This window comes from Haematobia irritans, chromosome 5, assembly GCF_050003625.1.
Source record: "Haematobia irritans isolate KBUSLIRL chromosome 5, ASM5000362v1, whole genome shotgun sequence".
In the NCBI taxonomy this organism is placed as follows: domain Eukaryota; kingdom Metazoa; phylum Arthropoda; class Insecta; order Diptera; family Muscidae; genus Haematobia; species Haematobia irritans.
In genome coordinates this window covers 32,521,100-32,548,828 of record NC_134401.1, presented here as the reverse complement: position 1 = coordinate 32,548,828, position 27,729 = coordinate 32,521,100, and the positions used below count along the sequence as shown (strand labels likewise).

General features: G+C 29.0%; 1 protein-coding gene across 6 annotated transcripts in view; it reads right to left on the bottom strand.

Moving 5' to 3' along the window:
- The window catches only part of sona (sol narae metalloprotease), a 268,095-nt gene that overhangs the window by 232,087 nt on the left and 8,279 nt on the right, over positions 1-27,729 (bottom strand). For all 6 annotated transcript variants that reach the window (XM_075308719.1, XM_075308717.1, XM_075308718.1 and 3 more), the window contains one exon: positions 2,784-2,924. In XM_075308719.1, coding sequence (XP_075164834.1) covers positions 2,784-2,855 — 72 coding nt within the window. In that variant the 5' untranslated portion in view covers positions 2,856-2,924. The remainder of the gene's footprint in view (positions 1-2,783; positions 2,925-27,729) is intronic.

Below are 27,729 nucleotides of genomic sequence, written 5' to 3'. Positions count from 1 at the left end.
CGCGAATATTGTTTTGCGATTAATTTGTTATGAGTCTCAATTTCATTGATTTTATATAATTTAATTGGTGATTAATGTTTTCTTTAAGAAATTAAATGAATTTACGTTTCATTGATCTTAATAGAGAACAGAAGTAAACAATCAATTATTTAGTTTTGTTAAGCAACAAAGTTTATATAAATGTAATGAAAAAAAAGGCTTCGGTATTGGGTCCACTTAGAACATTTCTCATTCTGTGTAGATCCATCACTGACTTTCACTTTATACTGCCAATGTTCTGATTTTAAAAATTTTCGACATTATATCAAAACTACATATATGCTTCCAAAGATTTTGTGCTTACACTAATGATTGTGGTATTGATTCCAAGCTACAAAAACGGACAATTGAAGTAAGGATACTTTTAAGACATAATTCTCTTTCAAATTAGGGGTTTGGAAACAAATAATTTATACATTTTTCCAGCTTTTTTCTTGATGTGTTATCAAAGCGTTTTAAAAACGTGTTAAGAACAACTTTAATTTACAAATTCAGGCCCGACTTCAATTACAAATTATTCAATATTTCAAGTAAAAAAATCTTTAAAATAGAATTTTGAAATAAATCTCCTTTTGTTGAACGCTTTTTGGTTTATACACAAAAAAATCTGATTCAATCACGAAATTAATTGATCCAATTAATTATACCCTCCACCATAGGATGGGGGTATATTAATTTTGTCATTCCGTTTGTAACACATCGAAATATTGCTCTAAGACCCCATAAAGTATATATATTCTGGGTCGTGGTGAAATTCTGAGTCGATCTAAACATGTCCGTCCGTCCGTCCGTATGTTGAAATCACGCTAATCTCCCAACAAAACAAGCTATCGACTTGAAACTTGGCACAAGTAGTTGTTATTGATGTAGGTCGGATGGTATTGCATATGAGCTATATCAGACCACTTTTACGTATAGCCCCCATATAAGCCGACGCTCAGATTTTGCTTGCAGAGTCTCTTGAAGGAGCAAAATTCATCCGATCCGGTTGAAATTTGGTACGTGGTGTTAGTTTATGGTCTCTAACAACCATACAGGAATTGGTTCATATCGGTGCATAATAATATGTAGCTCCCATATAAACCGATTCCCAGATTTGACCTCCGAAGCCCCTTGGAAGAGCAAAATTCACCCGATCTGGTTGAAATTTGGTACGGTGTGTGTATATTGTCTCTAACCACCATGCAAAAATGTGTCCATACCGGTCTTAATTATATATAACCCCCATTTAAACCGATCCCCAGATTTGACCTCCGGAGCTATGGGAGGAGCAAAATTCATCCGACCGGTTTGAAATTTGATACGTAATGAAATTTGGTACATTGCACTAGTATATGGCCGCTAACAACCATGCCAAAATTGGTCCATATCGGTCTATAGTTATATATAGCCGATCCCCAAAAATAATCTACCAAAATTTTATTTCTATAAAAAATTTTATCAAAATTTAATTACTATAGAAAAATTTGTCAAAATTTTATCACTATAGAACATTTTGTCAAAATTTTATTACTATAGAAAATTTCGTCAAAATTTTATTTCTATAGAAAATTTTGTCAACATTTTATTTCTATAGAAAATTTTGTCAAAATTTTATTTCTATAGAAAATTTTGCCAAAAATTTTATTTTTATAGAAAGTTTTGTCAAAATTTTATTTCTATAGAAAAATTTGTCAAATTGAATTATCTACGTATTTAATCGGCCTTTTTGTTTGTTTAATATATACCCAGTATGGACTAACTTACAATTGAGAAGACGGTGTTAAGAATTTTTAAGATACCTTGCCATCGGCAAGTGTTACCGCAACCCAATTAATTCGATTGTGGATGACAGTCCACGGCCGTATATATTTGTTCTTAATTATTGACGCCAAGTTGGCCTTAGACAAAATTTTCTTTCAAGTAAAGATGACGTTATATCAGAGAAATACGCTTCTATGCTAAGAAAAATTTGCATTCCTATTTTAATAACATGAAATCTTTAGTCTCACGACAATATTTTTTTCAGTGTATGAATGCCCTTCAAAAATTACAAGTGAAATGGTTATGATAAGTCCTACTTTCCACATAGAAAAAATATTTTTCAATCAAAATGTTCATAAAATTTCAAAAAAAAATGTTTTTTTAAGTTTTTAATAAGAATAAAAATCTGACATTTAAATATTTGAATTTATTTTTTTTAATAAATTTTTCAAATATAAATTCAAGAAATTTTAAAATCAAATTGTATCATTTCATTGATTTGATTATAATAAATGCATTCATATAAATTAGTGGAATCAATTGCTTTTTAGATTTTTAAATTCTAACAATATTCAATTAAATTTTTAATTGTTTCAATCAACATGTTAATAAAAATAAAACCAGTCACATAAATTAATTGAATCAATCGCATTTTTAAATGGATTAATAAAATTTTCAATTGACGTCGTTGGTTGATATTATCAATTTTGTGATTGAAGTAAATTCAATTTAACAGTAATTGGATCAATTAATTTTATGATTGAAGCAATAAATCTCTAATTACTTTATTATGAATGGGACCTATTATATCCGAGTTATCCAACTTAGAATATTTTTACTCAATTAAAATAAGCATCAATTGTATTTTTACCCATGTCTATATTTATTGCACTTTGCAAAGCTTTTAAGACCTCCTTATGTCTTTGTAGAACATATATAAAAATCCGAAATATATTTTTTTTTTTAATTTCTATCCCCATAAAAAAAAATTATATACTTACATCTGGCAGTGCTCGACATGTTGTGACCGCTATTGACACTATGGCCAGCGTTATAACAATTATATGTGACATCTTTGTTTCTAATTTAGGTGTAAATGATGGAAAAATAATCTTATAAATAAAAACGGAGAAACAAAAAATCTGAAAAATAAAAAATAAAAATAAAAATTTAGCTAAGAAAAAATTCATACAAATAAAATATAGTGAAAAAATTTTAAAAATATATGAACTATACACTTTTTAATAAACTGTTAAAGTAAACAAAGATTATTAGTTAAAATTATTTATTAAAAAATATTAAATCATAATAAATTATGATATCAAATGGAGAAGGTGCTAACAACAAAGGCTTTTGACCTATGAGTTAAAATAGAAACAAATATCGAGGCAAATATTAAAGATGCTTAAAATTAATATTGGATTTTATACACTGAAAACAAAATTTGACCTAATATACCCTCCATAAAATTTTATATCTTTGTTTTAAAGAAACTCCATATTTGGCTAGGTATCAATACCAAAATCCTTAAGGAAAGGTCAAAATCTTTGGATCAAACAAACTTTATTTATTGGATATTGAAGAACTGTGATCTTGTGTTTGATTTTTGCCTATAAAATTTGTTTCTATATAATTTCAATCTGCCCTAGACAAATGTCAAATTTGTTTATTAAATCTATTTGTTATAGTCCATAGCTCAAGTTTTTGCCTTAAGTCTTTAGTTTTTTTCTTTTGTTTTCTTCATTAATCATTATTTCCTGTAATTATTTGTATCAACCATATATTGTAATTTATTATTAATATATCTGATAATTGTACATAATATTGCCTAATTTAATATATTTCATTAGTATTTCATGACCATAATAATGAAATGAAAGCCATAATGTCATAAAACCTCATAATAAAGCAAATTGAATAAATGAAATGGAAAATCCATGAACAGGTGTTTTTCCTTAGTTATGCAAAGTCTAAAGGTAATATGGATGCAATAAGATATGGAAAGGAGGTGATACAAGAAAATAATAATTTAAAACAAAAAAGAAAAAAAAACAAGTTTTTCTTATCGTAATGTCAATAAACCAGGGCGAAGACAATAAAATTGTATGACATGGAAAATGATTTAGCTATGCTTAGGGAATGAAAACAAACAAAAAAACATTAAGTATTTTCTGTTTAAGAGTATGGATATTTAATAAATGCCATATAAAGGCGTGAAAGGCAAACATTGCATAAAGGCGAATACTTCAAATCCCAAATCAACCACACAATATAACTTCTATTTGATATATTTAAAAATTCAGGTATATTGCAATTATTTTATTTATTTATTTATTTATTTATTTATTTATTTTCTTTTTATTTGAGCCACCTGGTGCAATGATTGGCAGCCCCGCTGTGCACACAAAGGGTCATGGGTTCAATCCCAGTTTCGACCAAACACCAAAACATTTTTAGCGGTGGATTATCCCCTCTCAGTAATGCTGTTGACATTTCGGAGTGTTTCAAAGCTTCTATAAGTGATTTCACCGCAATATGGAACGCTATTCGGACTCGAATATAAAAAAGAGGTCCCTCTTCATTGAGCTAAACCTAGAATCAGGCAGTACTCAATGATAAGAGATACGTTCACCACTAAGTGAGCCTGAAATATCGGTCTGCCACTATAACTAACCTAACCTAAATTATTTTATTTGTAATTCTTTTTAACTTAAACTACATAATAAGTTTATATTATTCTTAAATTTTCTTCGACGCATTATCCTTTAAATAAAACTAGAAATTCTCCATAAGCATAAATAAAATATTTGCACACCTGGTTGCAGCTATTAATTTGGTTATAACTACAGCTTGATCTCTTCATCATTGTTTTATAGAAAAGCTGCCAGCATTTGTTTTTTTTTTTTCGTTAACTCCATTATACAAACCACCAAAAAAGCTGATATCAACAATTTTTATTCAAGTGGCTTTGAATTACAACAGCCCATTGAAACATTGAAATTGCATTGTGTGATGTTGACATTGACTGTGCTTGGTGTTATGGGTGAAATTGTGTGGCTTTTGTTCATTATTTTACTTGATAAGAAAAACAACAAAATATTATAATTGTGATGGTATTTGCTGATTAGTGAAATTTTCGCTTTTGGTTATCGTTGAAGAGAGTTTGGACAATGAAAACCCCATTTACTCTTCTAGATATTATCTGAACTTGCAATAGGAGGGACATATTTCCAATTATATGTAGACTTGGAAAAATACCAAAGATTTTAAAGCACTGGGTACATGTTTCAGAAATCCTGTTATGAAGTATTTTATCTTTGTGAAAACTTCTCAGAAAACGTTGCCTAACTATGCCAAACAGACTCACTTATAGTGGAAGTTTTTTGGTCTAAATGAATTACCCAGCAAAAAAAGCGTCACAAAAAAGTAGTGAAAATGTTCTTTTTGGATCCGGAAGTGGTGCCAAATTGACGCAGAAGCAATGAATTTAACATGGGCTTGTCATCATTAGCGTAGCTAAGCAATTTTCCTAGGGGGGGCTATAGCCCCCCTAGCTAAAAATTTATATTTCATTTATTTATATTTCAATTAATGTTTTATTTCATAAAAATGAATAAAAAAAATTAGACATCAAAATAACTCGAAAATTAATTTTAAATAAAGCAACTAAAAGTAGTTCCACACATTTCCCAGCAAAAAAAGTTTGGAAGTTCTTCCAAAGGCACAACTTTAAAAGCACTTCCAGAAGATGTACTCCCAATGATGTTCTTTATTTTAACTACTCAGGAAGTTCTTTAAATTCAATTTTTTTAACTTGGTTTTTTCATACTTTTAATGGGAAATTTAACTTTTTTGTTTCAAATGCCTTAAAAACGAAGTAAGAATTCATAAAATGGTACAAATAATTTAAATTTTGTCGAAAAAAAATCTAAATCCAATCTGAAAAACTTGTGAATTTTTGAAAATATTTGAGGTCAAACGTTTCCGACAAGCATTAGAATCCATTAAAAATTATAAAAATTATTTATTTGACAAAATATAACAGAATTTTTTAATTTACATTCAAAACATTGAATTCGGATCACACCTAAAGAAGTGATGCAAATTCAGTGCAACGGCTGTTGAAATGGAGGACTTCCGTCCTATGACAAGCCCAATTTTGCACCGCTTCCGGATCCAAAAACATCATTTTCATTACGTTTTTGGCGACGCTTTTTTGGCTGGGATTGTTTATTTTTTATAAAAATGGAAAATCGTAAATAGGTTTTAAAATTCTGGGGGGGGGGGCTAAAATTTTTCTGGGGGGGTCTAAGCCCCCTCCCCAGAGGCCTTCCTACGCTTATGCTTGTCATAGGACGGATGTCCACCGTTTCAACAGCTGTTGCACTGAGTTTGCATCACTTCTTAAAGTGTGATACGAATTCAGTGTTTTGTATGTGAATTAAGAAATTTTGCGATATTTTGACAAATAAACATTTTAAAATTTTTTTTATGATTTTTAATGCATTATAACGCTTCTCTGGAACGTTTGACATCAAGTATTTTCAAAAATTCGCAATTTTTCTAGAAAGGATTTAGGATTTTTTTCGGCAAAATTTAAATAATTTGTACCATTTTATTAACTCTTAATCTGTTTTTAGCCTATTTGAATCGAAAAAATTTAAATTTTGCATTAAAAATGTGAAAAAAAAACTAGTTATAAAAAAGTTAACTCAAATAAACTTCCTGTGCAGTTAAAATAAAGAACATCTTTGGGAGGACATTTTTGGAAGTGCTTTTAAAGTTGTGCCTTAAGAAGAACTTCCAATTTTTTTTGATGGGTATTTTAATCGCGGAGATCTGTCTATATGGCTTATAAAATATCACCAGATTAAAAAAAAAGCAAATACGGTTCAGGGATGATAAATGATGTTGTCGAAAAAGTACTAAAAATGTATTAAAAATTTACTTTTCGAAACCAAAAGATGTTAAAGTTACATAATACCAAATTTGAAGACTATTGGAAAAGTATACGTATATTTTAATCTAGAACGATTTTTTTTTTTTGATTTTCTAAATAAATTTAAAAAATCACAATTTTATTTCTATAGGATATGTTGTCAACAATTTATTTCTATAGAAAATATTTAAAATTTTATTTCTATAGAAAATTTTATCAAAAATGTATAGCTAAAGAAAATTTGGCAAAATTGGATTTCTGTAGACAATCTTGTCAACTTTTTATTTCTATAGAAAATTTTGTTAAAATTGTATGTCTTTAGAAAATTTTATCCAAATTTTATTTCTATAGAAAATGTACTCCAAATTTTATTTCTATAGGAAATGTTCTCAAAATTTTATTTCTATAGAAAATTTTGTCAAAATTTTATTTCTAAAGAATATTTTGTCAAAATTTTATTTCTGTAGAAAACTTTCTCCAAATTTTATTTCTATAGAAAATTTTGTCAAAATTTTAATTCTATAGACAATTTTGTCAAAATTTTATTTCTATAGAAAATTTTGTAAAAATTGTGTTTCTATAGAAATTTTTGTTAAAATTTTATTTCTATAGAAAATTTTATTACAAAGAAAATTTTGTCAAAATTGTATTTCTATAAACAATTTTGTCAACATTTTATTTCTATAGAAAATTTTGTTAAAATTTTATTTCTATAGAAAATTTTGTCAAAATTTTATTTCTATAGAAAACTTTCTCCAAATTTTATTAGAAAATGTTCTCAAAATTTTATTTCTACAGAAAATTTTGTCAAAATTTTATTTCTAAAGAAAATTTTGTCAAAATTTTATTTCTAAAGAAAATTTTGTCAAAATTTTATTTCTATAAGAAATTTTGTCAACAATTTATTTCTATTGAAAATTTTTGGAAAATTTTATTTCTATAGAAAATTTTCTTCAATTTTTATTTCTATAGAAAACGTTCTCAAAATTTTATTTCTATAGAAAATTTTCTCCAATTTTTATTTCTATAGAAAATGTTCTCAAAATTTTATTTCTAATGAAAATTTTGTCGAAGTTTTATTTCTAAAGAAAATTTTGTCAAAATTTTATACCTATAGGAAATTTTGTCAACAATTTATTTCTATAGAAAATTTTGCAAACAATTTATTTCTATACAAAATTTTATTTCTATAGAAAATTTTTTCAAAATGTTATTTCTATGGAAAATTTTATCAACAATTTATTTCTATAGAAAATGTTCTCAAAATTTTATTTCTATAGAAATTTTTGTCAAAATTTTATTTCTAAAGGAAATTTGTCAAAATTTTATTTCTAAAGAAAATTTTGTCAAAATTTTATTTCTAATGAAAATTTTGTCAAAATTTTATTTCTATAGAAAATTGTTTGAAAATTTTATTTCTATAAAAAAAAATTTGTCAACAATTTGTTTCTATAGAAAATTTTTTGAAAATTTTATTCCTATAGAAAATTTTGACAAAATTTTATTTCTATAGAAAATCTTGTCAAAAGTTTATTTCAATAGAACATTTATGAAGAATTACCTCTTTGCAAATCTACGAAAATCAAGAAATCGACCAATCTACAAAAAAGTAAAAAATTTACCTACTTTTTGTAGAATTCTACCAACTGTGGCAACCGGCTCAGGAGCCAGTTCTAAGCATTATTGCTAAAGGCACCATGTGTGTATTTCGTTTCCTGGGGCTTTTCAAATATATCTTTTAATACTCTGTTTCTCAAAAAAAAATAAATTCCACGTTTCACATTTGCCGACGAATGTGGTATAGACAATATTCCTCACAAAAATATTGAGGTCCTGTAATAAAAACTAAAATATCCTCATTTTGGTATATGTTTATTCCTTCAATGTCCGTTTTTTACAATTTTTAGAGTTGAGTTGATATCTGAGAAACGTTCACATTTAGGGCAGTAAAAATCTATAAAGAGTAATTGTGAAGGAAAAGTACCAAATTGCTCGCGGTCGTGCCACGGGGCCTTTGGCAGTTGAAATGTACAAAAAAAAAGCACTAAAGTGTCAACTTTATCAGCCCTGATACGGATACAAATTGTATCTTTTATGCTCTTAAGATCTAAACATGGCCCAATATAAAATAAGTTTTTCACAACTCTTTATATACCACAAATACCTCTGGATTTAAAATATCAAGCAAAACGGATATAAATAGCGGCTACCTTATCTTCACGAAATAAAATTGGGAGACTGATCTATATGGAGGCTATATCGAAACAGGGACCGATATATAAAATCGGGACATTGGTTTGTATGGAGGCCACATCAAAACATGAACCGATGAAGCCTATCTTTGAGCTTGACCAGCCTGCAGGTAAAAAATGTCACCATGGTAACTTCATTAAGCTGTAGCATGGTTTCAACAGACATCGTTAGATCTAAGCATTTGTAGTGTAAAACTTCTCTTCTACATCGAAGGCTATGGCAAACAGGTGATTTAGTAATTTCAATGCAGAAAAATTATGGCCGTCTTTTTCTGGAATTCACAAGATGCGATCCCCATAAATTATGTAGAGAAGGGTAAAACAATCACAGGACTGTGTGAAGCTAAATTATTGAGCCGTGTCGCAGTAAAGTCTCATTTGTCTTGAAGTGCTAATAACGCACCGGCTAACATCTCCAGCCATGTTAGGATAAAATTTAGCGTATTGGACTATCAACTGATACCCCATCCATTGTGGTTTGCTCTAGGACGTGATCATATTCCCTATTTGTGTGTATGTGAATCGAAAAAATATTTTTTGGACATTTTTCTCCATTAGACAATTCTGTTAAAAATTTCTCATTTATTCGTTGGTGCCCATTTCAGATTTGGTTTTGTCTTTATGGTAAAAATAGATTGCACATACATCATCTTGAATTAAAATTTATTCAAAGAATATTTTCGTTCAAAAATATATATCTTAAATCTCGTATAAAGAATTTGGCAATAACATTTTAATTTCGCATTTTATTCTTTAGCTCAATCAACACTTAGCAAACCTTCAAACAAATAAACTCACTCAACTACTTGAATCATTCTAAGACCCTTCATTGACAACCACAAGAAATATATAGAGAACATATTTTGCTAAGGTACTTACCTTGACAGGTAATTCAGAATATATCTGCATATTTGGACCTTGATATACGATTAAATACTATAATTCGGTAGTTAATGATACAGTCAATGAACAACCAATTAAAGTGCGTTATTTGATAGAGATTTCGAAAATTGATAAACCAATTTTTATGGGGTTCATTAAAGCTCTTAGAGCAATCATAGACACACTTTAGGTCAATATAATAATAATAAAGTTTCTATTATTATTAAAGTATGTTATTGAATATACAAAAAACGTGAGAAATATCTTGTTTTTGTTTATTCTCTTTTATGAGGCTCTAAATTTCCTTTGATACTTGATTTCCTATGTCATTGAGGGATTTTTTACTATTATAGTTTAACGGTTATTTTTATTACCTTTTATTTATGATTTCAACTCTCTCTTATGTAAAAATTGATATTTCATTATGAACAAGAAACAAAGTTTCAATAAAATTGCAACATACCTAATAAATTATAAAACCATTATAACAGCATCTATAGGCTTTATGGTTAAAAAATTTAAATTGTCTTTTTTGGTGATATTTTATTAAATATTCATATAAAGTGTTTTATTAATGATCGCTAGCTAGAAAACAATTTAAATTGTTCGATTGATACCTTGACGATTGACTCACTGTAGATTAAAGTGAGTTGGCAAAACAAAAGACTTAAGAAGCAAACTTGAAATTCTAACTCAGTTAATGTTTGATGATTTAGACAAAATGCTTGGGCCAATGGTGGGCTTATCATAGCGAAACAAATTCTAAATTATGCTAATAGTATATATAATGTAAATGATCAAGAATCTTGTTTGATTCTTTTTTGTAAAAGAAGGCATATGGCAAAAGAATATCGAGACTAATAGAGAACTTGTTAAACAAATGTAGACCAGAATTTTGTGTTTTTGTTTTGTTTCATACTGGGAAGAAGTATTCTAGTTTTTGTATACGTTTTGATTAGTAATCATAAAAGATAGAAGGTTACACAATTCAGCCTTAGAATTAGAATAATCGAACTGAGGAAATGTAGACTATTTAATGTGGTTAGTTAGTTAGTCCATCAAAGAAAATGTTTTGCCTCAAATGTCACCATATTCTCTCAATTTAAACACATCTACTCAAATTCCCAACCATAAAATCACTTAGCCATACTATCTTAATGATGATTATGGTGATGATGACTATGGTGGTCTCCATTTATATTTTGTAATCTTAAGGTTATGTTGTTCAGCTGTCTTGCTGTCAACCGCAACATTTTAATCTTTACTAATCTGGCTGAGCCAATGATTAACACCACCAACTTGGTTGATGGGGTTAGGTTGGAGATGTCTGTGGTTTTAGTTTTTGTTTTTACTATGATGTTTTGTCTCATTCTTTATTTAAATTATAAAAAAAATATATATTCATATTTCAGAAAAAGAAAAAAATGTCATAGAGGAAGCATTCGAAAAAAAAAAATAAACACACATATACAGTTATTATGTCATTTTGATTGAATTTTTAAATAGCACATTTTTTCGTCATCATGTTTTCATTTTATTTTGTTTTTCTTTCATTCCAATTTCATCGTATTATGTGATTTAACCTTGATCTGTATTATTGACAAAAAAAAAACAGACAAATGAATACAAAAATCTTTTAGGAAATAACACATGTTTTGTTGAAAAAAAACAGGTAAGGAAAGGTTAAAGTTAGGTGATGTAGTCTGTATTATTCTCTACACCTATCTTTATAGTGCAATATTCTACTACATGTATTGATATAGGATGTGAGGCCAAACATTTCATGTCCTTAAAATACGAATGCAAATTTTGCTTAGCATAGAAGACTCATTTCTCTAATATAAAGTTTATTCCCTTGTACAAAAGTCGATAAACTTTTCAATGAAGTCGTATTGTCCTTATAATTAAGTGATTTGACTTCAAAATGGGTATCATAATATGAAAGAAAAAATGTTTGGGCTAAGGTCAACTTGACTTTTATAATTCAGAAAAATTCTTTAAAATGAATAAAATTGTCTTTAAATTTGTTGTCTTTTAGCATCTTAACTAACATACAAAGCAAAAAATCATTCAAATATAGGACATGTTTTTCAACACTTTATTTTAAAGACGTTTTTTACTTGAAACATAGCATAATTTCTACTGGAAGTCGAGTCTGAATTTGGAAAATAAAGTTGTCGTTAACTCGTTTTTAAAGAACTTTGATAGCATATGAAGAAAAAAATCTGAATCTTGCTTCCCAGAAGCAAGTACACAAAACCCAAATTTAAAAGAGAATTGTGTCTTAAAAGTATATTTACTTGTATTCTCCGCTTCTTTGGCTCGGAAACAATACTAAAATTTTTAAAGTAAAGACCAAATCTCTGGAATCGCGCATGCTTTTTTTCGGTGCACATACCGGTATCGTACACAGATACCATCGCATGAAAATTGTCCCTCCAGGAAACTCAAGAAGTATGGGGATTGATTTATATGACTTCTGTATATAATATGAACCTATATGAAAACAAAATATACGGAAAGATAGATAGACGGACATATATCTAGAGGTGAAAGGGTCCAGTGTACACACAGGGTACACACAGATTTATGTTTTATTTCACAGATAAAATTTAAACTATGTTATGGGAAAAATGAAAATGATCTCGTGCGAAAATTTAACTAAATTTTATTCCACATTTTGAGATTAATTAAATTAACGACATTTTTAGACATTTCGAAAAAAAAAAATGAACGAACAAGTGAGTAACGTAGAAAGTCGGGCGGGGCCGACTATATCATACCCTAAACCACCCCTACTGAATTAGTAAACATTGTTGGTGGGGTATCAATGGTATAGATTTTGGGAAAAAAACGCATTTCCATTTCTTAAAGGGGTATTAAAAAAAGAGGAAATCGCTCAATTAGTGTGGGTAATAAGTCCAAATTTCTGAAAATAGGGCAATACATTTATGTAATAGCTGCATGTAAGTCTAAATACCATCAGCTAATACATGTACATTTGAAATTTGAGCAAAATCGTTTAATAAATAAGAGTATTATGGCCAAATTTGGGAAAATCGATCAATGTATATATATGGGAGCTATATCTAAATCTGAATCGATTTGGATAATATTTTCCAAATTTGGTTGATACCAAAGAAAGAAAGTGCTAAATTAGAGTAAGATCGGGTACTAAATAAGGCTATTATGGTCAGAAATAAAGTTATAAGGGGTACATTTTTCAAAAACGGGTGATACATATAAATGGGAGCTATATCTAAATCTGAACCGATTTGGATTATATTTTGCAGGTTTTGTTTATATTACAGGCTAAATTTGGGTCAGATCGGTTAATAAATGAGGCCACTATGTTCAAAAATAAAGTTATAAGGGGCAAAATTTTGAAAATCGGGCGTTACATATATAGCTATAGAGCTATAACTAAATCTGAACCGATTTCGATGATATTGCGCACATAGAGTTAGTGCTATAGAAGATTAGAGTAAGCCAAGTTCGAGCCAAGTGAGTAAGATCGGTTGATAAATAAGGGTGTTATGGCCACATTTGTCCAAATCGGGCGATACATATATATGGGAGTTATAGCTAAATCTGAACCGATATCGATGATATTGTGCACATAGAGTTAGTGCTATAGAAGATTAGAGTAAGCCAAATTTGAGTAAGATCGGTTATAGCTAAATCTGAATCCGATTTCGATGATTTTTTGCACATATAGTAAGTGCTATAGAAAATTAGATTTGGCCAACTTTGAGTCAGATCGGTTGGTAAATAAGGGACTTATGGTCAAATTTGAAAAAATCGGGCGATACATATATATGGGAGCTATAGCTAAATCTGAACCGATTCCGATGAAATTTGGCCATTGGATTACTTTGTGACAAATTTGACGCCGATCGTTTAGTAAATGAATGCATTTGAACGCATCTGACCCCATTTATCGAAATCGGGAGATACATATATGTGGGAGCTATATCTAAATTTAATCCGATTTTTTCCAAATTCAATAGTATACGTCCCTGTACCAAAAAAACACCACATACCAAATTTCATCAAAACCGGAATCCTGCGAACAACAAATACATGGACGGACGGACACCAAGCGCTAGATCGACTCAGGAGGTGATTCTGAGTCGATCGGTATATATTTTATGGGGTCTAAAATCAATATTTCTGGTAGGCACATTTTTTAGCAGATCAAAGTTATTATACCCTGACCACTATGTGGTTTAGGGTATAAAAATAAAGAACAAATCTTAGCCGCCAGATCATTCCCAGTTTAACCACACAGTAGTTCATTCTTACTATTTTTGAGAAGTGTACGAAAAATTTCTTTTGTTTTAGCTTGAATTGGACTTGTTTGTATATCATTGAAATTTTAATGTCATTTAGTTCATAACATTTTTGAGACATATTTGGAGTAAAGAAAGAATCGTTGGGCTGGGGAAATTTTTATACAAAATTTTAAAAATAAATTTTTTGCAATAAATATAAGTTAATTTTAGCATCAGTTTTACAACTGACTTTTTTTATAAATTATGAATTTTATTTCGCACTTCCATTTATGAGTGATTTTGATACTACTAAAGACAAATTCTACTAACCCAATATTTTTTCGAAATTTTGAAGATATTGGAATAGGAGAAATTTTTCATTCGATTTGTTTGAAATTTGGAAATTTCTCAAGATCTTTTTAACCAAACTTAAAGCTATTGATGATTTTCCTCACCATGGATTAAGACTTCGAATCCACTTTGAAAGGTAACTGAGTTTCAACTAAGCTGAACTTAGATGAAGGAGCCACCGTGGTGCAATGGTTAACATGCCCGCCTTGCATACACAAGGTCGTGGGTTCGATTCCTGCTTCGACCAAACACCAAAAAGTTTTTCAGCGGTGGATTATCCCACCTCAGTAATGCTGATGACATTTCTGAGGGTTTCAAAGCTTCTCTAAGTGGTATCACTGCAATGTGGAACGCCGTTCGGACTCGGCTATAAAAAGGAGGTCCCTTGTCATTGAGCTTAACATGGAATCGGGCAGCACTCAGTGATAAGAGAGAAGTTCACCAATGTGGTATCACAATGGACCGAATAGTCTAAGTGAGCCCGATACATCGGGCTGCCACCTAACCTAGGTTAGGTTAGGTTAGGTTATGTGGTTATGTGCCACCTAACCTAACCTAACGTAGAATATTTTTGTTGGTATTTTTAAATTTTAAATTTTGCAATAATTACTACGTTTATGCCACAACTAAGCTATAAAGTGAACATTTTGAAAACCAATACATTCAATTTTAAATTGAAAGTACTTAAAGCCAATCGTCGTTAACAATTTGTGGTAATGATTCAACAGTATTATTTAAAAAAAAAAAACAAATAGCATTAAGAAAATATCATTATTCTTATAAGGGCAAGAAATAATCAATCAAACGTTATGTCAATTATAATATCGAACTAAACCATAACTCACAACTCAACATAATATACCAATGACAACAAATCACAAAACAATCGGCATGAAAATTTAAATTTCCCAGCGAATCAAAATAAATAAAAATCAATTTTTACTAATCAACGGAGTTTGTAGGACAAAGATGAAATATTATATTTAACATTTACAGAGCCTTTTGAGCCATAATAATGTAATCTGTAGTAATTTGTTCAAAAACTAAACTTTAAAAAGTTTTTTGTAATGAAAAATCCAATGGGATATTATATTATAGTTATATTTTTGAATCATAGTTCAACTTCAGTTTTATAGAAAAACTATAAGATATAAAATAATTGCCCTACCTAATACATATTTTCAATATATTTGCTTTGATAAATAACTACCTGTAGTTTAGGTAACCGTAAGATATTTTCAAATTTTCATGCCCTTAATAATATCTACATTGTATTTTGTTTCCATTTTTTAGTAAAAGATCAAATGTTCAGTTGAAGCTTTGGGGAAATACCACAGTACCATATGAATTGAAATAAAAAATACAGGCAAATAAAAAATTAAATTTTAAATGTCATCCGGTGCTGTATGCTACAGCCTTGTAAATAAAACATTATGCAAAAGCGGCCCAAAACAATGAAGATGCTGCAAAAGAAGATTCAATCGCAACATTTAGAAGGCGAAACTTGCTTTCTTGGTTAATGGAGTTTTTTTGTTTTGTTGAAATTTTCGTAGCCTATATGCCTTCTATAGCATTCACAATAGATAATATACACAAGCTTACAATTAATGCAGATAGGTTTTCCTTTTAACATGATACAACAATTTTTTGTAGTATAAGGTAGCAATAACAATGAGAAACAAAATCGACTTTTGGGTTTTCTCAAAATTTGGATATTGAAGACGATACAACGTTGGTGTATATAATTGGAGATTGGCTTTAAGTATGACGTTCATTAATCAAAAATATTGTTGCAGTGATACGAAAATTTCTTGTCCTAAAAATACCAATGCGATAAACTTTACAAGTCGTTTTGTCTTTGGAATTAGTAGATTTGGCTTTGAAATTGACATCTTTCATTAAGAGATAAGTATATAGAACTGATGTTAACTTGTCCATAAAACTTGTCAATAAATCTTCAAAATTATTAAAATCGTCCTTAAATAAATGCTCAAATTTGTAACTTGGCGATAGAACTGATGTTAACTTGTCCATACTAACTTGTCAATAAATCTTCAAAACTATTAAAATCGTCCTTAAAAAAATCCTCAAATTTGTACCTTGGCTATAAAGCTAAACTGTATTCAGAAGTAGGAAATGTTTTCCAAGACTTTATTTCAAATACCTTTTTTACTTCAAACACTGCATAAGTTGCGCATGAAATCGAGTTTGCATTTGCAATTTTAATTTTTGGTTAACACGTTTATGATGAGCTTTGATATTACATGAGGAAACCATACGGAAAAACGAATAAATTAAGATAAGTGTCCTAGTAGTATGACGCTTAACTTAAATTTAAAAGTGAATTGCGTCTTAAATGTATCATAAGTGCAAGTCTCCGCTTCTTTGGCTCAATCAATACCAACATTTTTAAAGTAAAGACGAAATCTTTGGGACCAATTGTAGCAGTAATCCCCCCAAAGAGCCTATGATCGCTGAGTTACGAGTTTATGCCACAAGAAAGACAACCTGGTGAGATTGAGAGCACAGAACAAAAATAACAGAGAACAATTCAAAATTTAGTGGGTGTATATTTTGTAAACTTAGTTAGCGAGATCCTGTTCCTACTGCCACTCCATGGCACTGTCCTGAAAACCGAATCCCGGACGATAACGGAATGTATCAGGGATGGAAACTACAATTTTTAAGAAAGTACAAAAACTGTATCTTTTTGGGCGAAAAAGTACTTTTCACTAAATTTCATTTCATTCATTGGAAGATTATTGTCAAGAGCTATTTCTTTTTCTTACAAAGACTACCGTAGTATTATAATCGCGGTTGCCACAGTTTGTAGAATTCTTCCAAAAATAGTAAAAATCAAAAATGTATAAATAAGAAATAAAAATAAACAATTTTCTATCGAATAACAATAACAATTTTCTATCGAATAAAATTTTGACAAAATTTTCTATAGAAATAAAATTTTGACAAAATTCTCTATAGAAATAAAATTTTGAAAAAAAATCTATAGAAATAAAATTTTGAAAAAAAATTCTATAGAAATAAAATGTTGACAAAATTTTCTATAGAAATAAAATTTTGACAAAATTTTCTATAGAAATAAAATTTTGAAAAAAAATCTATAGAAATAAAATTTTGAAAAAAAAACATTCTATAGAAATAAAATTTTGAAATTTTGCCACAGTTGGTAGAATTCTTCCAAAAATAGTAAAAAAAAAAATTTATAAATAAAAATAAATTTTTGACACAATTTTCTATCGAATAAAATTTTGACAACATTTTCTATATAAATAAAATTTTGAAAAAAAAAATTTTATAGAAATAAAATTTTGATACAATTTTCAACAGAATAAAATTTTGACAAAATTTTCTATAGAAATTAAATTTTGACAAAATTTTTATAGAAATAAAATTTTGACAAAATTTTCTATAGAAATAAAATTTTGACAAAATTTTCTATAGAAATAAAATTTTGACAAAATTTTCTATAGAAATAAAATTTTGACAAAATTTTCTATAGAAATAAAATTTTGATAAAATTTTCTATAGAAATAAAATTTTGACAAAATTTTCTATAGAAATAAAATTTTGAAACAAAATTTTCTATAGAAATAAATTTTTGATACAATTTTCAATAGAATAAAATTTTGACTAAATTTTCTATAGAAATAAAATTTTGACAAAATTTTGTAAAAGACCATTAGTAAATAAGTTTGTTAAAGACTTTCTCAAAATATTAAAATATTTTGTCAAAACTATTATGGTACAACTGTATACACAAAAGGTACTAAATCATTTTCGGCGGTACTACGGTACTGACCAAGATGAAAAAGTATTGAAAAAAGTACTATAGTACTGCATTTTCCATCCCTAGAATGTATGTAATCGATCAGCATTAACGCAGAGTTAGAAGACTTAATGGTCAAGATTTGTTCTTCTACGCTAAGGCATGATCCGTGGCATGGATATTTTCAAATAAGAATGAACTGAAAATTATCTGCAGACTAGTGTAATAGAACAGAATTCAACATATTGAATATTAAATGTCTTCTATGCTGAAGTTCTGTTTTTTTATTCATCTAAGATATTTCCCAATCGGCTTTTTATTAATTTCAAATAAAAAACACAATTAATTGGTGTTTTTATATTTGACCAACATCTTCTTGACTAATTACTATCTAAAAGCCCGTATACGCCTCGAATATTAGGCCATAACCAGCCTTAATATGACCAACATTATTTCTGTAATAAGTAACACAAAGCTTTTTAAAGCAAAATGCAAAAAATTCCATAAACATTTTTTTGTAATTTTTTGTTTTAACTAAATTTGAATTTTAAATTTACCACATAATGAGTCTTCAAAAACTAATACAATCATTTTAGACTTAGACATCGATAGGTAGGTAGTGCATTGCACCACAGTCATACAACAAAGTATTCGTAATTAATTTTTTTTTTTTGTATTGTGAATTTATAACTCGTTGGAAGACTGGTTATAGAGTATTTTCGTATAGTAAAAAACACGATTAATTTGTTAATTTATTTCTTATTGTTTTTTGCTTTGGGAGATTTCTATGGAGTTTTTTTTTAACATCAAATACCGGGAGATTTTGAATGAAATCATGTTAAAATCCAACCTGCAGGAAATGTGTCTCACATTTAAGAAAATTAAAATAAATCTATTCATGCTATAAATCAACATGGCATATTAAGGTGAAATAGTTTCTATTTCATTTCAAACTATTACCTTTTATAATTTGTTTAGGCACAACTTTCGAGTTTGTTTCTTAAATCTTTTGTTCACACTTAAAATGTCATTAAGAGCAAGGCTAATTATCTTCAATCGAAACTTCAGAAAAAAAAAAATGAACTGGTAGCCAGGTCAAAGCCTAAAAGCGAAATATTTAAAGCCACAAATTAAGGGGCAAACCTAATGAAAAACGAAATAGAAGTAATTGTGACCCATTAGCCTAGAACGGAGGCACATCGAAATATTTTTTTTTGGGTTGAAACATAAAAAAACTCAGCCAATAAATATGTAAAACTGATTCACCTAAATTATTTTTTTTAGTTTTAAGTAACGTCTGTAAAATACATTGCGTTCTAATTTATAAGTTTGTCTGCACTACTATCTAGTTTATCTATAATAATATTAATATAAATGAAAATAATTCTACCACAAATAGGGGACTTAAACCATAAATATTATGTACAGAAAATGGTTCTGAATTTATTTCGGTTTCTTTGCAAATTCAGATGTAGGTTTATCCAACCTTCATTAAATAAAAATATTAACAACAATTACATGGTGTTATTGATATGGCAACATTTATGGAGAAAAGAATGGTGACAAAATCTATGAATTGGGATGTATTGCTTCCACAGTATAATATAGATTTGGTACCCACCATCACAAGAATATTCACTGGGAAGATTTTTTTATGGAATGAACGGGGTATTGCCGAAATTAAGGCAAATCGTACTAGAAAAGTTATATCGAAAATTTGGAGAGTTTCTATAGTCAATTTATCCCCCTTGACGGAAATTTGGTTGATTCGATAAACAAATATTGGAAAAAATAATAAAATCACTCCCACAAAATGTAACATAAAATTCAGTATCTCTCTGACTAGTTCAATAGGGTTAGTGAACATATCATAATGTCGGAAATAAAGCAAACAGTGTCGACTCAGATTTACCTCTTGAAAAAATTTAGCCATAGCTGTCCGGGCGTCCCACCAAGCAGGAAGACAAATTCCCATCTTCCCATCTTCATCAAAATTCGTACAATTCGCATTAGCATATATTATTCCCTATTTACGAATTCGTAAAACACAAATTTTCCACAATCTTTATTTACAGAAACACTATGATATAAAATATAAAATTTGTACTATGTTTTCTGAGAGATAAGGAATTTAGTTAGAAAATTTTTCATGGCAAAATACAAATTTTCTATTGACTCCTAAATTGTCAATAGACAATTCAAAATTATATCGGACTAATGGTATTATCTTCGGACAAACACTAGTCAAAAAATTAGATATTGCTCTACTGGTTAGTACACACAAAAAAGAAATTTCTCATTTCAATCACGAAATTAATTGATCCAATTAATTTTTTAATTGAAATGTCTTCAATCACAGAACTGATAGTATCAATTAAATTCAAAAATTAAAAACAAAAAAAATTAATTGATACAATTAATTTTTGTGATTGATTTTTGTTGCAATTAAAAAATTTGTTGAATCAATTAATTTTTTAATTGAATATTTGTTATAACTCAATTAAGACTTTAATTGGAAACATTTTCGTGAAAAGTTTTTTCTGTTTATATAGCTGAATATATTACAAAATAGTATCCAAATATAGCTCTCTGAGAAAAACGAGCCATATCGAAAAAAACCTATTGTATTTTGAAAGAGTTGGGCCAAATTTATACATGTCTACCTTACATACATGACCATATTTGCTCAAATATTTTAAAGAGTCCTCTTAAAATTACGTTACGTGTTAAATTTTAGGACACTTCTAGCCGCCAATCAAAGATTGTTTTTGAAAATCCCATAGTCGACTTAGCCCAACTTTAGCTCGTTCAATAAATCCTTAAAATCTCTCTAAAAACTAACCCCCTATACAAAAAAAGAAAACTTCAAGCCTACTTTTACCAAGAAAATTCCTCCGATAAACTGTTAATATATTATTTTTCATGTTAGCCTGGTACTGAAACAGGCGATTAACGTCCAAATGCATTATATCTTAATTTACAATTAATTATTATTCGAGCTATATGGACAAATTAGATTAAGGAACTTGGTTAATAGAACCATTGAAAAGAAAACGCCAGATACAAATCTATACACGCCTAGACTGTACATGTTTCGGTTCGGGCGAATGAACATTTCCACAGCCTTTAGTATAGATCTGGCTGGGATAGATAACTCAATTTTGGGCCCTTTGTGCTAACTCCTTATGGAGATAACATTTAGGAATTTTCCTCTTACAAATTGAATCATCTTTACTCCCACTGTACATCATATTTTCATATAGCTACAAAACTGTTAATAAATTGTTTTGTATATGGGCATAAAAATCCAATAATATACAAATATATAATAAATATAATTACCTATTTATTATATATTTGTGTATTATTGGATTTTTATGCCCATATGCAAAAAAGCAATAAAAACCTAAAAGGCATTCCCTAATTTTTTTATTTTATTGTATTTCTGTAATATTTCACTGAAATAGTAGGTTAAATGATTATGTTGAAGTATGTCCAAACATAATCATTTAACTTTTTTCATTTTTTTAGCATTTCCGCTACCGAAATATGTAATAAAACCCCATTTTATTACACCTTTTAAATCAATTCAAATAATATTCTCTTTTTCCAAAAAAGAAAATAAAAATAAATAAATAATTCATTATCAGAGTATGGCAAAACAAAAAGGAAAATTTTACTATGTTTGACAATGTTTAAATGGGTAATTCCCAATCTGCATAAAATTAATGCAGAAAATATCCAACAAAGCCAACCGACATATGTATTCACACACTCTATATAAATTATTTCATAAAAAAACACTATTATTTCTGTTTATATTAATGCAAAAAAACAACATATATGAGTTCACAGCTCTATAAGAAGTGTTGACATGAAGACCGCCTCTTCCTCTGTTGACACATTATGGAAATTTTCACTTTCGTTTTCATTTTCAGTATCAAATACAATGGAGCAACATTGACATTTGACGGCGATATGAAAACTAAATATCAGCACTGTTTGCTTTGCTATGGAGACATAAAATATGGCAAATAATTCCCATAACCCAAGAGGTATTCCATCATAACCGTAGAAACTAGACACAGCGTCAAGGGAAAAATGATACAATGTGTTAAAAAATAGTAACTAAACAATTTTACACAAAAAGAAATTAAATTAAAATGAGTCTGGTTCTATAAATTAAAAAAAAACTAATTTAAATAAATTAATTTAAATAAAATTAAAATAATTCTTAGGGATATATAGCCAGGGCCGTCCTCGGTTATTGGAAAAAGCCTGTGTTATATCATGTCTTATAATATGCCATTCAGGCTCTGCTATAGAAAAAATTTCCCTATTTTGGAACTAAAATAGAATCGAGTGGCACACTTTAACTCTTTCCCCCACAATTTTTTTCCTCTGTGTACTCACAAAAAAACCGAATGATATTTTCAGTGTACATCAGCAATTGATTTTTATATCCATATCTTTATTTTCATGTTTTTTTTTGGCTTCCTCTTTATTCACACAGTCTAACATCGACTGTTATTATTTAAAATGTTGCCACTGTTATTGCTGTCTGTTTCCTGAGCTAATATTTGCACGCAAAATGACGGAAAAATAAAAATGGAAAAATTATATAGATTTGATATTTGTTTTTTTTTTTTTTATGTGCACTTTGTTATTTCGCATAAGCTTAAACACAAAACATAAAATTGCCATAGAATCAAAGCGAAAAAATTACATCAACCAAGATATTGAATAAGAAAATATTTATCACTTAATTATGGAACTTTTCTCATCTATGAGCGGAAATTGATTGTGAATGTGTTGTTAGATATGTGTTGTGGAAGTCGATACCTATTTCAAAGCTAATAAAGTACAATCAGTTGGTCAAGAACGACATGTAAATTTTTATTTAATGCAATGCACATTGGAAGAAGTGATGGATTTATGGGGTAGAATATAGAACTAAACAAAAGACTTAAGAATTAAACTATGCATATACAGAGAAACCTCTCAAACTCGGACACTCTGAAACCAGGACACCTCCCACGGACAATTGTCTGGGGACGTTTGCTATATTAACTCATTAAAATTAACCTCTCAAAGGTGGACAAAATTTAGGTGATAGTGGGATGTCCACCTTTCACAGGTTTCACTGTATTCATTTATAAGCTAAAAAACCAAAACCTATCTTTGATAGTGTGAACCTGCTCAATCATATTAATATTTGAACGTATCTCGAATGAAATTTCGATGCAAGATAAGTGAAAATTTAACATTCCAGTCTGAAGCTAATTAAATTAAATTTAATAAAAAGTTTGTTCTTCCGCATAAGTACTTAACCTTACCACCTTATGCAATCATTTCGCTGGAGAAATTTACTACACTAATAGAAAAAATTAAAAAATCGTGAACGGACGGTGACAAAATGAAACGGAAACGTTCACAAAAAATCAAAACGGAATGTTCACAATTTCGTCCACGGGCGTTCACGATTTCATGAACGGCATCCGTTTTTCTTTGGCCATGAAAAGTCTTAAAATAATCGTTAGATGGTTAAATGTTATTATGGCAACTCCCTCGGTGGTTCAATGTGTTGAGGCGACTGTTAACGCGTATGGTGCAGAAAACACAGGTTCGAGTCACGCTAGCGGAAATCTTTTTTTCATTTTGTTTATAAAATCGTAATCATAACGTTTTCAGATCATGAACGCTGGTTGTTGTTTTGACAACGCATGATGTCATTATATCGTTGTCAGATTGACACCGCCTGTTCTCAGTTTGACACCACTTGTGTGTTGATTCACTTTCATGAACGAATCGTTTTGAAATGAGCACGCCGTGCATGATTTTTTCTATGAGTGTATCTTCGTAAATGGAAGCTACCGAAAAAAATGAATTAACGAGTCCCAAAGTGGCTATCAAGGAGGATAAGGACTGTCGATTAAAAATGGGTGGTTCATACCCATTTTTGCATGAAATTTTGCGCGGGACCGTTTCAGATCAATATTTCACACTGAGAGTGAATGGCGTTTGAGAGCGTTTCTGCGTTGTATTGTGGCATGAGATAGCTGTTAATGCTTACAACCGTTTTAGAGCAAAGTTTGACACAGAGAGAATATGACATTTGAGAGAAATTATACTTTGTACTGTAACGCTCAAAGAAACTGGATCCACTGGTGTATACCAAAGACCAAGAAACTCGTAAAACCGGTAACGATACCATGAAACGTGGTAACGAAGAGGGTAAAAACTCCGGAATGACGAAAGCTACTTGGATTCCCAAAAGGTGTCATCGACTAACTAGAGAAGAGTTTAACTGTAGGCTAAGTCTGTAATCGCAATAAAAAATAGACCGACTACATTAACTTATGTGTTTAAAATTGAACCAATACACCGATTTCAATTGGCTAAGTAAAATTGCAAAAAACCCTTGAGCTGCACGGTTTAGTTCTAATAATAAACAAACACACTACCGATTCGTTTAATAAAGTGTAATACTCTCTCTCTCCCCTTCCCCTATCTCTTAAAAAAGTAAATCTCAATAATGTTAGATGTCCCATTTTACATAAACTCACCTCTGTATTGATGCTATTGGTATTAATCAAAGTTTGTTGCTTAAGTCTTTCGTTTCCAGATAAAAGCACTCACTTTATTCAATCCACAAAATTTCAGATTTTTATTTTGTTTATTACCAAAAGTGTATATTTTTTTACACATTTCATAAAATGTCATATTATTTGTTTTTCATTCGTTTAAAATTGCATTTAAATTGCCCTATTAGCCTGTCTGTTAACAATTTCATAATAATCTCAATCAGAAATGTTATAAACCTTACACTTCCAGCTGAGTTGATTTCCACACATATCCTCCTGTTGTGTATGCAAATCGTCTGGAGTATTATTACTATGAATAACCAAAAAATACGGAAAATAAATATCCAAAGAAATCCTTGAAAAATCTATGCAAAACACATACATCTTAGCAAAAAAATACAAAAAAAATGTTTTCCTCAAATTTAATATAAAAAAATGTCAAAAAGTCGATCAATTCATAGCAAGTTAAAGTAAATAAACGAAAAACTTCAAACTAAATCTGTAACACAAACTGCAAAAAAAATATTAAAACGTTCAAATGCATACAGACATTTAGAGGCAGAAAACGAATGATCCAACCAACGAAACGAAAACTCAGACAGACAACAAGTTTTTCTTTAGTGGCTATGCTGATGTTTCTGTTGTAGCTGCTGCTGTGGCTGCATGAAAAAAAGTCATCATAAAAAATCACATTACGTAAGCCTCTTTTGCATTTTGGCCTAAGATTTCAATGTGTGTCTCTGACTTGGTATCAACAGAAGAGGATGGTGGTGATGGCGGTTTTATATGGGGTGCATGAGTGTGATTTTTGTGTGGCATAACTCTTGGTGTTAACCAACGGACAAACCCGCCAGCCAGTCAGCCACCTAGCTAGAGACAAGTTAGCAAACTTTTTCATCACTCAAATGACTTTTGGATTTGACTTTAAATTGTAGCTCAATGTTGTTATTATTGTAAACCCAATAAAAACAAAAACCTCTCGATTCCCTTATGAGAAGTATGGAAATGAAATGATGGAAAACATAAAAAGGCTAGAAGACAAATTTTAAAACTGCCACTACTAACTCAACATTATAAAGTGATAATTCATAGCTAAAAAAAAGTGTAAAACTGTTTTAGACAATTTTTGGCCATAAGTTTTTCTTTCTACTTCGGGGGAGTAGGTTTTATTGACCATGTAGGAAATTGTGCCTTGACTTGAAGATTTACATAAAAGTAATAAAAAACCACAAGAAACACATAAGAATGTGTATCAATGGCTGTTAGAAAATGGCAAATTTATATGTCGATTGTTGGCCTATAATACAACTATTATTAAATGGGATCTAAGGGTCCTGGGCTTGAGCATAAAAAATGTGCTGATGTGGGCCACTTTACCATGTCTAATTATGGATTCCAAACAACACAAAATTCCAGATATCACATCTGACAACAACGAGCTATGTAAGTGGGGTCAAATAAGATGATCAATAACCAATACAATTTCCCCGATTCTATTCCTTGTTGATGAATCAGAAGTACCTTTATGACAAACGGCATTATAGTGGAAGATGAACAACCGATTTCTATTATTGTATTATGCTACAATGGGTCTCAAGCACAGTTGCCATTCGGGCTAGAAGTAATCTTCCAAATTTGGAAAAAATTTAAACAAAAAACTACTAAACAAAAAATTTTTTTCTATAAACAATTTTGTCTAAATTTTATTTCTATAGACAATTTTATTTAAAATTTTATTTCTATAAAACATTTTGACTAAATTTTATTTCTATAGAAAATTTTGTCAAAATTTTACCATGTCTAATTATGGATTCCAAACAACACAAAATTCCAGATATCACATCTGACAACAACGAGCTATGTAAGTGGGGTCAAATAAGATGATCAATAACCAATACAATTTCCCCGATTCTATTCCTTGTTGATGAATCAGAAGTACCTTTATGACAAACGGCATTATAGTGGAAGATGAACAACCGATTTCTATTATTGTATTATGCTACAATGGGTCTCAAGCACAGTTGCCATTCGGGCTAGAAGTAATCTTCCAAATTTGGAAAAAATTTAAACAAAAAACTACTAAACAAAAAATTTTTTTCTATAAACAATTTTGTCTAAATTTTATTTCTATAGACAATTTTATTTAAAATTTTATTTCTATAAAACATTTTGACTAAATTTTATTTCTATAGAAAATTTTGTCAAAATTTTATTTCTATAGAAAATTTTGTGTACGTTTTATTTCTATAGAAAATTTTGTCAGAATTTTATTTCTATAGAAAATTTTATCAAAATTTTATTTCTATAAAAATTTAGTCAACATTTTATTTCTATAGAAAATTTTGAAAAAATTCTATTCCTTATTAAAGAATTAGAAGATTAAAGAATTATGAGAGACGGCATTACAGTAGAAGATGAACTGTTGCCACTCTGGCCAAAAATAATCACTACCAAAAAATCTTATTTTGACAAAATTTTATTTCTATAGAAAATTTTGTCAAAATTTTACTTCTATAGAATATTTTGTCAAAATTTGATTCCTATAGAAAATTTTGTCAAAATTTTATTCCTATAGAAAATTTTGTCAAAATTTTATTTCTATAGAAAATTTTGTCAAAATTTTATTTCTATAGAAAATTTTGTCAAAATTTTATTTCTATAGAAAATTTTGTCAAAATTTTATTCCTATAAAAAATGTTGTCATCATTTTATTCCTATAGAAAATTTTGTCAAAATTTTATTCCTATAGAAAATTTTGTCAAAATTTTATTCCTATAGAAAATTTTGTCAAAATTTTATTTCTATAGGAAATTTTGTCAAAATTTTATTTCAATAGAAAATTTTGTCAAAATTTTATTTCTATAGAAAATTTTGTCAA